General features: G+C 33.0%; 1 protein-coding gene across 7 annotated transcripts in view; it reads left to right on the top strand.

Annotated features, from left to right (window-relative positions):
* Positions 1-11,795, top strand: part of LOC108750725 (syntaxin-binding protein 5) — a 43,430-nt gene extending 31,635 nt beyond the window's left edge. For 2 of the 7 annotated variants that reach the window (XM_018490412.1, XM_018490411.1), the window contains 10 exons: positions 1,825-1,870; positions 6,711-6,827; positions 7,119-7,238; positions 7,599-7,724; positions 7,879-8,085; positions 8,224-8,332; positions 10,444-10,527; positions 10,867-10,962; positions 11,097-11,221; positions 11,314-11,795. In XM_018490412.1, coding sequence (XP_018345914.1) covers positions 1,825-1,870; positions 6,711-6,827; positions 7,119-7,238; positions 7,599-7,724; positions 7,879-8,085; positions 8,224-8,332; positions 10,444-10,527; positions 10,867-10,962; positions 11,097-11,221; positions 11,314-11,567 — 1,284 coding nt within the window. In that variant the 3' untranslated portion in view covers positions 11,568-11,795. Of the gene's footprint in view, positions 1-1,824; positions 1,871-3,793; positions 4,284-6,701; positions 6,828-7,118; positions 7,239-7,598; positions 7,725-7,878; positions 8,086-8,223; positions 8,333-10,443; positions 10,528-10,866; positions 10,963-11,096; positions 11,222-11,313 lie in introns of all 7 variants that reach the window. The other 5 variants (XM_018490405.1, XM_018490410.1, XM_018490408.1 and 2 more) reach the window with 4 other exon arrangements.
* Positions 11,796-12,172: the final 377 nt, after the last annotated feature.

The raw sequence follows: 12,172 nt of genomic DNA, 5'->3' as shown, positions 1-12,172 counted from the left end.
GTATATATAAAATTTCATAAAATATAATATGAAATGATTTTAATTTTGTTACCCAATATTGGCTTTCATTATAACATATCATCATCAAAGGTTTATGTGAAACATTAATGTTTAAAGGTAAATCGATCAACATGTAGGTGACAATAATAAGCTTCTAACATATATACTCTTGCAAGAAAACTCTTGCAATTTCTTTTAATAATTTTAAACTTTATAAACGATAGATTAGTTTTTGTTGAATACAAATAAATATTAAATATTAATTTTTACAGCTTTTTGGACTCTATATACATCACATAAATCTAACAATGTGCTCGTAAATACATAAAATTGAGTAATATAGTTCGCAAATTTCCATAGTTATCTGTTAGTTATTCTTTACATATTGCATGTTCAATACAGTGCATATTGATGAAATAGCAACACAATTATAATGCAATTGAAATACTGTTGATACACATTCCTGTACGTCATTAAACAGAAGAAAATGATTGACGGTAGTAATTTATTTTGTGTTTATCGTATACATTTAAAGAGCATGTGTTGCATATATTTTAATATGTGCAGTATGCAAATTTATTCCAAATTATTATATGCACATCTATTTATTTTATGATTTCAATTTAATTTCCGTGAATATTTATTTTCAACATATTAGATATCGATAGAAATGAAGGCTGAATTGACGACAGTAGCTCTTTTAAAGTTTTTATATAAGAACTTAATAGCAGAAGATATCATCGTAGATATCATCAATCGTGAGATTAAAACACAAAATAAAAAATTGGTTGATAGATATTTCTTGTAACACAAATATTTTATAGTTATGTGGAATAAGAGATTGCTGTGAAATCTGATCACGCAAAATGTAGAGTCTAATATAATGGTCAGTCAATAAGTTCATTGATAACATTACGATTAGACACGTCCGAAGTGTGTCGACGTTTCTTCGATCATGAAGAAAAGGCCTTATAATTAATAGAAGAGTGCAGACAATTCTTTGCTAGAGGATAAAACAATACGCGCGATCTATGTTGAAAATGAAATAATTCTTTAAAATGCATTCCTGATTTGTGTGGATCAGAAGGTACCTGTTAGACTTTAAACTTCAAAGAGTTCACAGTCTATCATTTAAATCATATAAAGTTAGTATTATATAAATATTATAATTTAATGTAATATTGCAAGTTCCGCTGTTCTAATAGTGAAGGCAGCATTACGAGTTTATTATGGGACAGGTTGTGATAAATTACGCCTAAAATGCGCGGGCAAAAGTTCTTCCGGCGCAAACATATGTCTGTATTATTGTATATTAAATTTATATCCGTAAAAAAGTGTATCTCTGATATACTATTTTCAGAAGAATACATTTTAAAGGATGTGTCAACGCTTCACTAAACCGCATCAATACTGCCTTTTCTTAAAGCCATTATCCTGTCAAACCATTAGTTTGCAATTTATCTGCTCTGTGATGATTGATAGGTCAATAGGTCGGAAAAAAGCCGTACACTTAAAATTTCTAGTATACTCCCACCCCTTAGGTTACCAGTACCTGGAATGCATAGTAGATATTTTGAAAGTGCATCGCCTCCCGTTTGGTCGTGATATATTTGTGTCAACTCCATTCCAAGTTTTATGGCTACTTGTAAACATTGTTCTTATGCTCGCAAAAAATGTGGGAAAAATCCCTCCTCGCCCTCTCACCCTCGCGGGATATATCAACAGGAGATTAACGCAAACCCTGTTCGTACCGGCGCCAAGTCCTCCATTCACACAATTTTACATTGCGAATTTGAAGAGATTCTACTTTAACAACTTTTTCAGGTTCAAATCAATTTTGCGGTCTTCCCCGACAGCAAGGTCGATTCAGGTAAAAAAAATAAGGTTTTTCATATTTTGGCAGTTGTTCTTATCACCGAGAGAAAAGTACACTTCTTGACACCGAGATCTCAAGTCAAGATATATGATTACACGTTACAAATTAATAGGCAGAGTTCTTGTCGTTTTATAGCTCGGTCACGGTAATCCACACAAGAGATCGGATTCTATTCGTAGACTATTAACTTCAAGCAGTACATCTACTTGCCTTCAAATCTACATGTAGAATCACTATTTGATTTCTTTCTTCTGATTTTCCAACTCTTACATTATCCAGACACCTTTCTCTCGGTACATATATTGCTTTCAAAGCTTTTGGAAATTTTTTCGATGGATTGCACGCAAATAGTAATAGTAATAATAATAACACTGATGGTCGTAGCATCATCAATGACAACGAGACAAAAAGTTATCTCTACCTTTTATTAAATTATAATTAATACGCGAAATTGACGCGTGTTATAGACGTTTCCGACAGAATGCTTTGCGAATTATATTACTTCAGATTTTATTTCAAATTTTTATCTCGACGTTGACTGACTGCTATAGAGGACTCTGCATAATATGCTGATATTCCACATAGCGAGCAACCAAGTACGAGGTGTGCAACACGTGCAGGCGTTTATCGTTACGTTTTCCTCTTGCGAGATCTTCTGTAACGTCAGCCTCAGTGCAGACAGCAACAATGAACCATTGTATTGAACTTACTCGACAAGTCTCGAACAGTTGAGACAAAGTCGTCCAATCGAATTGAACGGAAGTGTTTTTCGGTCCGTCTTTATCGAGAGATCTCTGTTATTTGTTTCCACATGACGGAACGCAGAGTCGTGAAAGAGAAAGGAAGAGAAGGGTTTCTCCTGATTTTCCTGTTTAATGAAGCTTCCGATGCCACGATTCCGCCACACTCCAAATGTCTATGTAAACTTTCATCACGCTACTCAGATCCAATAATCGCTTCTGACGATTTCGTTTCCCAAATAGTGCACCATTTGCTCAAGATGAAGATTTGTTCCGTGTCACTATTTCAAAACAACGAGAGAAAAACGTTTTACGAAAACAAAGAGGCAAATTCTTTATTGAAATGTTTTCACGTACATGCATCATTTAGTAATTAAGGCAAACAAGAAGAAAATAATCGTATTGTCAATCAACATTTTCCCGCCAGCGATTTCGAGCTCATCAGTTCAGTTTCATTGTTACATTATTCATTACAGCTTGAAAATCTCTTCAATTTTAGGGTGGGAATTAAATAATCCTATATATGCATATATAAAGGGATTTTATAAAAATGTTTTAACAATTCACATTTTAGCCCATTTTGCCTCATTGCACAACGATAATAATTATGATATATTTAAATAAATTTGCTTAAATATTTTTTAATACGATACTTTTTACAGATTATAATACATTTCTGCGCTGTTTTATTTGATATTATTTGGCATTTAATATTTTTAATATTTCTATTAAGCTTATATGATTGTAGTTCCATTTCCTTTTTTCATTAATTAAGAATTATTGTAAAAGATTAAAAAAAATTAAATATTAGAAAATTATAATAAAAGAATATTTTTACGGTTATATTGCATTCAGAACAAGCTATAATAGCTTGACGTGCATCGTATACGTTCTATTATTGAGAGAGTGAATATAAATGATAAAATAATATATAAATATATAACATTTGCCCATACGGTAAAACAATTCAACAAGAGCAAAAATTAAAAACGAACATGAATTTTCATTTTCCATGCGCCTTTGTTATTTCATTTAAATAGAAGCTTGATAGAAAATCCGCGTTTTCATTACATTTCCATATAAAGAGTTCAGTCCATACACAAATTTGCTTTATAAACTAAAGCATTGACTGAGTCGTATGTTTGCCTTCACGTTTGACTTGTCGCCTGATTTGTAGATGAACGGGATGTGCGTATTGCCGGTGACGGGAAGAAGTACAGTGGGTGTTGGTGGTGAGAGAGGTGACAATGGTGATAATAGTGATGGTTGTAGCACCGGTGGCAGCGGCAGCAACGGCGCCTACAATAGTGATGGTGGTGGAGGCTCTAGTGCTGGTGTTAACATAACTCGCTCGGGTACTCGTAGTGCCGCTGCTGGCGCGATTAGCGGTACCGACGAGGAAATTAATACGATGTCTCGCAAGGGTGTCACGTTAGATCAACGTCACCCGCGCACCCAGGGCATAAGGAAGCTCCAGAAGTGTCTGAGCACCACTACCAGCCACTTCGAAGTGGACTCCGCCACGGGTGCTGCCGCCGCTTTTCCGACAGTCTCGCTATTCTACGCTCAGCGTAGCACGGAGATGAGAAGCTACCCTTCAGCCGTCGCTCAAACGTCTTTGAACTACCAGAATATCCTCACCAACACCAGACAGTATAGCAGCTTTGGTAGTATTACCGATATAGCCCACTGTAATTTTATTTATGTATGGCCTACGTAGACCACCGACATATTGTTCTTTCTATAACACCGAATGGGAAAGCTATACTTCTCTTTGATCGCTTGACCTTTAGTTTGATTTCATTGTGACTATATAGCGATTCTTCTTGAATCGGGTTTTTTTCAAGCTCGGAGAGTGCGGATCTCTGCACAATGTTGCTACATATTAGATTGCACACAATTCAAAAAATTAAATAATTTATTAATTTCATTATTTAATTTTTCACATGGATAATTCACACACACACACACACACACACACACATTTACTCTTACAGCACTTTTATTTTTCCCTGTCATTGTAAAATAAGCTCCAAATTGATTTTTAATATTAATTTTTTAATAATTTTTTTCTTTTATTTCATGATTTATAAAATTGATTTTTTAAACGTTAACTGTGTGAGCAACGTTGTCTTCGAGATTCTCCCAGCATAACATACGTTTTTCTATTATCTAAACTCAATAGATACTGTCTGGTCTTTATCTGATCTGAATGTAAAAATGACTTCGGTAGTTCTCACTACGCTGCATCTCTTTCCTTCTAACTTATACATGCTCTTTAGTGGATCTTTTCTAAATAAACACGAAATGGCACACCGTCTAGACTGCGTGATCTCTAGTTGTCACACTGCACTCTTGAAGAGAGATACTCTTTTCCTATTCTTTCCGTTTTCGCCTATGCGGCAAATTTTTGATTTCTGCTTCTTTTATAGATGTGGTCTATAACGTTGCATCTCTCGGATAACTACCTCTCAGCTCGATGCACAGTCTAAGATGCACCTTATGTGAATATACTGACAATAGGATGGTGCACGGTGAATGTGCAAAACATATCGGTGGGACCAAATATCACCGGTTAACATCTTCTCGTCTTGAACAACACACGTCTTTATTATAAAGCTTATCGTTCTGTCCGCGTTTGCAAAACGATCCTTTTGCACATTAATGTTATCTTCTATCGTGTTATTACACGGGAAACACGGGAACTAGGACGATTCTCATGCAACTCCTCTAAAACCGACTCTGATATTATCGATATCGCGATAATTTATTTATGTGTTACATATTAATTTATTTATGATTTTCTAAGAGCCATCGGCAAAATTTCAGATCTAAGTTTCTTGTTAGAAAAATAATGTTACCTTATTTCGCGTTGCATTTCGTGGTACACACGTGGTATACAAATATTTTATATATTTAAATTTAATTTATAAGATGTATAAATTCAATAATTATTTTAAATAATATATTAAATTTATTATATATACGTATATTCACTTCCTCTCCAGATTAAAAGTTTAGAAAAAAGTTTTTAAAAATTGACATTTTTGAGATTACTTAGTCAAATAACAATGTTTTTTACAATAATTCTTTAGATTCAATAACTGTTATCGTATAGAATTATTATTAAAAAAATATTGTTATGGATATTTGAAAGTCATCCCCATAAATGACAATTTTTTAAAAGTAATTTTAAACTTTTAATCTCGAATGTATATAATAAAATAATTACATTTGTATATTAAATCCAAGAACCAACCCGTTATGTACTACGTGATATTAGGTAACATATTACGTTCAAGTCACTGTCTGACATATATTCGATTATTTTACAAAATTTGTTTATCTGATTTTATATAAATCTCACTAGGCTACACAAAATGTATTGATTGATCCGATTTATATTTACATAATGAAAAAACTTAATCAATATCGACGACACTTTCGTCACTACACAATCTGATAATCGTCCGGACATTTTACGCGTGCATGCAAGAGTGATTCTTCTTCGTGTCACTCGTCTACCTAGCTTACTTAGTTAAGACTAATTTAGTCTATGAACGATATTCTCTAATTCTGCGCTATACATATTATATATATAATTGGACATGATTATGTGTGCGTATGTACGTACATACGTGTATGAATGTGCGTCTTTGTATGTGTCTGTGTAAATTTATGACTGACTTGATATTTTTATAAGTCCTGATGAGTTTGAAGTGTGTAAAGGATAATGAATACTGTGAACTGCAATCGAAATATCTTAATCGTGATAGTTATTGTTGTTGCTGTCGCTGTTATTATTATTATTATTATTATCATCGTCATCGTCATCGTTGTCATAATTAGCATTCTCATCACACATTGTCACGATCATTATTATTACTGTCCTCTTGAAGCTACGCTATCTCTCTGATAAGTGTTCTGACTTTGCTAATTACACTTTGTGATATACACTACGTAAAGACGATGTAAACTTTTCAAAAAATAATTTTAATAGTCATTGTGCATGCTTCTTAGTAGCCCGGAAAGAAATAGCTCGCCTTATTCTATAAATAATCGATAATTTTTTTTTGGGACCGCTGGTCGGATAGACAAATTCGATGGCTCCTTCCAACGATCAAGGAGCTCGAGTATGTCGTCCCTCGAAAATATCACCACCGAAACCATAAGCTGCCTTACATTTGCGGATTCTTATACGAAAAAAAACGGTACGTAGATGAGCATAAACTTTGATTTTTAAAAGTCATAAAACGTTTCTGCATATCTGCATGAAACGTATTAATATCATGGTTCTCTTTATTAATATTGCTAGCTTATTGTTATTATTGATTCTTTCGCTCTCATGAGATATCTCGTTTAAAATATTAAACAAGAAAAAAAAAAACACATTTAAAAAATTACAATTATATGAGTACAGAACAGTTAATTATATTAAAAGTTCTTGGATAATGAGAACTACACGTGGATTATTTGTTATATAATTCAATTATTTTTTCAAGATACAAACGGCATGCCGACGTTATGGATTGGCACGTCTCTCGGATCTGTACAGACTGTTATATTCAACACGCCTGCCCACAGCGAACGCCATGCTCACCCAGTGGTTGTGTCTACCTGTAGTAAGCGAATTTTTCTTATTTAATATTTGATAAATTTTAAAATCTTACAGTCTTGACCAGTAAGTATGAAGCACTTCCATAAATTGATAAATATACATTCTATATTTAACGACAAATAAATTAATAGCTCTGAAAAATAATATTTATTTTTATAACAATTTTAATATTAAATAAATTTTATAAATCTTATAATTGTAAATTTTATATTTGTAAATTCTCTTTTGATTTTTATTACTGCCTTTTCCAAGAAAGTGCAATAAATTGAGAGTGTTTAATACTTATGGCCAAAGCTGTAATTTCTTTTTAACTTAAATCTTAAGTCGTACGTAACGTGGTTTAATACATGTTTTATATGTACAGATGGATCTACTTTCAAACTCAAGGGTTGTATTTTATCGATGTCATTCTTAGACTGCAATGGCGCTCTGATCCCGTATTCATATGAGTCTTGGAAAGACGAAAACACAGATGGCAAAGAACGAAACAGTAGGCTTTATTTTCTATATTAATTACGTATATCCGCAAGAATAGAAGACGGATGTAGCTCTTGTATATTCATGATTTTTGCGTTTGCTTCGAAGATTCTTTTCATGTGCATCGCATAGATATATTGCATTAACGATATGGATTTTTGTTAAAGAGAGTCAAGGAAAGTGTACAAATAGCCGAATGTCACCGTCTATGAACACGCAAGTCGGAGGGGACAACTTCGAGGACAGACAATTTGTCGTGCTTGTATCAGAGAAGCAAGCGAGAGTTGTGGCATTACCTTCCCAAAACTGTGTATATAGGCAACAGCTAGCGGAGACTCATATCGTAATTAAAGCAGAAGTTACCTCACTCAAAGGTATAATTCATGTTATTTTTTTATATTCTGATTTTTTTTTCTTATTATTACATTTGTCATCTAATTATTTTAAATATGTTTATATTAAATATATATAAATCCTTTCAAAATTCATCTTCATGAAACATTTTTGTTTAGATAACGTCTGCCTGGTATGTTATGTTTCGAATGGTCACATCACAACGTATAGCTTGCCCAGCCTGAGACCGCTGATAGATGTCGATTTTCTACCTCTTGTAGATTTGAGGTAAGAAAAGTAACTTCTTTCTAACTCTTTTATTTGAGCTATCAAGGCAATATGATAGTGGCAATATTTGCACATGATGCGTTGCACTATACGCTATTGTAACATTGCAAAATTTCTATACTTTTTACTCTTAATATAATACATATATTTACAGATTTTAAAAAATTTTTTAAATTACATACTACATAATTCAGAATGATATACAAACATTATACATAGATCAAAAGATTATATACTGCATATATATACATATATATATTAATATATGATGCAGTCATAACTTAGCAATGCTATGCTAGTGCTGTTAATATCTATAATAATTTGATATGTTTCTTCAAATATATTTTAAATCGATAAAATTAGTTTTTTAAGAGACACACTAAGCTTGCATAGAAATTATTTTTACCATTAAACTTGCATTAAGGCTATCATTATTAAAAAATATATAAATCTTTTTAGTGTAAGTATTCATTGCCATTGAAGCTATTTGCTAACTAATGCTTTACAGAGAAATTACAATTGATAGGTTGGAAGACAGCTGATATTATATTAAACACAATTTTTAAACGTGGTATTTTATACGTAATTATTGCTTCTTATTAGAAAACAGAAAATAGGAGCTAGCTTTTAAAAGGTAAAGAAAAGTTCAGAAATTCTTGTTTAAATTAAACAGCGGCGAATCTTTTATCCTTTACAAGGCCTATCTGCTGCATTCAAATATTTTTAAATCGGTATATCTTTTAAATCAGTTATGTTTTAAATAAATTTCGTAGCAAAATTTATCTTCTGCATTTGCATAGTTGATTATTACAAGTTATTTTTTCAACATTTTATTATTACGACGCATGAAATTGGTTAATCTTATTAAAATTTTGCTTATTTTCATCATCTTAAACTTTATATTTATTCGTAGTAGAACAATAATAAACACAAATTTAAAATCCATTGACTAGCATCATCAAGTAGATCTAGATAAGGTACCGAAGCCAGAGATATATGCGCTACTGGCACGTAAATGATATTATAGTTGACTATCAGGTACTTATTCTCAAAAGTATTTCGATTTACCAATTATATTTTCTATCAAATTCTATTTATAATAATATACTATGCTATTTATATATGTATATAATATTTCTCTAGGAGTGTGCAATTATCAAAATTCTGTACAATATAAGTTAAAGAGTTATTTATTTATAATTATACAAATTTTAGAAGCTTAAGTTTATAACTAAACAATTTAGGAATGGATAATATGGCACACTCTTCTAGAAATTTCTTTTTATATTAAAAATATTACGCAAATGTTTAGGAGCTAATAAATTCATAGCAACTTATCTTCTTCTTGATGTTTAATAACTTTGCTATTTGCGAAATCGCCTAAGAAAATATGAAAAGTTGACAATAACTTATACACGTAATATATCTATACATATAAATATTTATACAAATATTTATCAAGAAGTGAATTAATAATTACTAACAATAATGTTAGCATGTGACTTTTCTCTATACAATAAATGCACTCGTTAACCCTTAACACAATTAGAGCATGTGTCATTTGCACTTCTACTACTGCACTCTTTATCTCGAAGCATATAAACTATATTTCAGAGAATGCAGCATTGTGAAACGAATGAAAATGCGGATTTGCTTCTTAAAATTAAAATTGAAAATATTTTCGATCTTAATTCGGACTTACCTATATTCTTTCGCATAACGTTTCACAATCACGCGATATAAAATTGTCTATCTGTAGCAATTCTTCATCTGCAAATTTTAACTTTTATTTTGAAATTTTTCTGTCTCATTATATATGTATCATATCTATTTAACAAAATCTGGCACTACACTACGAACTTTCAGGCAACATTTACCATTTTAACGTCTGTTTCACTTACAAATTTTTCTTACATATACAGAAAATAAGATTGTGCAAATATATTATATAAAGAGTCTCCTTGAAATAAAAATAAATATTGGACTGTCTGTTTTAAGGGTTAATGTTAATTAACGATAACTGTATCTCTTATATATTAATCCGTGAATCTTATATTAACCCGTGTACGGTCGAGCGCTCACTTTTCACCTGTCTCTAAAATCTCTAACAGTTTTCAGACTACAAAACACGGCATTGTAGACCCCATGTTGACCATATGGGGTCATCAACTCTTTGTTAATGGCGATACCGATCAGTAAGTCATCTACGAGTATCAAGTACAGCTAACCACACGTAAACCTTGACACAACACAACACGAGTGCCTTGCGTGCAATGTACTATCTCCTTTCAATTTCATGATTTTTTTCCAGCTTCATAATGTTTCACATAGGAAAGCGTTCCTCCCGTCACTTGAAACCTCTATAACTATCAACCTAATTTTTATCACCTACCAGAGCTTTATGCTATGTATATAAGAACGTACACTTGACACTCTTTTACAGTTGTACCCTGATATTTTGTCATTTTATATGCAGTCTATTATCTATGAAACAACGCATTGTAGTAAAGCTGCCTTGTGCATATTTTTTGCAGGATCGCAAAGACGCTTTGCTTCAGCAATCGAGGCCATGGTTTATATCTCTCATCACCGATGGAAATACAGAAGTTTTCCGTTTCAAGTGAATTCTGGTATTGTTTTACATACATCACTTCTATTTAATTCTATAAAATATCTAATCTCTTGTACGGAATTTATATTGATACATTCTTTTATTTAACCTTAAATTTGACTTAAAATGTAAGTTATATTTCTATTTGATTAGCGCCGAATTGACGGAGATGATGGGTGATTTGTTTATTGGTCACGATATGCCAGAACCGCCTAAAGAGAGTTTCTTCAAAGGTTTATTCGGTGGTGGTTCGAGGAGTCTTGATCGGGAAGAGTTATGTAAGCAGATATTTTTATTGGATTAACAAATTGAAAATATTAGAAATGAATGATTTAGAACAATCTAACTCTTATATTGGTGCTCATTACAGTCGGTGAATCCAGCGGTCGTGCGTCGCGCACAGTGGCAAAACATATTCCAGGACCAAACGAGGCTCTCCGAGAACGAGTCTCTAGCGCAACGGGCGAGGTAAATATGGCACATCAGATGGTGTTGGAGCGCGGCGACAAGTTATCGCAGCTCGAAGAGCGAACCGCACGTATGATGTCAGAGGCTGAGAACTTTTCGACGGGCGCTCATGGACTGATGCTCAAGTACAAAGACAAGAAATGGTACCAGCTATGAGAACGCCATTCGATCCGAGCCCGATGGGACGACGTACGTTTCTTTAGTTACTTAGCGTTCGTGTTTTGTCTATGAGTTTTGTCGTATTAAGAAACTAAAAGCTAGCTATACGATCCTCACGCACACATGGGAAACTTCTACACGAAGGGAGGCAGATAAAACAAATATATGTACATGTGATCATCTGTGCGAAGCACACGGTACACACGCACATGCTGTAAACGAGAAGCAAAAAAACGTATATTTCAAAGCGGATAAGTATTGCTACGATCTCTCACATGTGTAAATCTTTGCGTATGAATGGATAAAAGAGAGACATTAGCGAGATAAAAGTCGCGGCTACGCCGTGATGCATTTGCGCGGATGTGACACACATGTACGTATAATTATTTAAAATATAAGGTACTTATATACGCAATGATGCGACAGAAATATACGCGAGTCAATATAAGCAATTATGTAATAATTCGCCTTTTAACCGGTGGCACTCGTTAATTCATTCGGACGTCCTGTGAACGTGTTTAATGGCGCCTTGCCTTGTTTGCTTCTCAGCAAAGAATTGCCAATAAGTATTTATGAACGTCACATTGTTGCAGGATTCATGC

The sequence above is a fragment of the Trachymyrmex septentrionalis genome, unplaced genomic scaffold, assembly GCF_001594115.1.
Source record: "Trachymyrmex septentrionalis isolate Tsep2-gDNA-1 unplaced genomic scaffold, Tsep1.0 scaffold37, whole genome shotgun sequence".
NCBI classification, from domain to species: domain Eukaryota; kingdom Metazoa; phylum Arthropoda; class Insecta; order Hymenoptera; family Formicidae; genus Trachymyrmex; species Trachymyrmex septentrionalis.
This window is presented reverse-complemented; position numbering and strand designations above follow the sequence as displayed.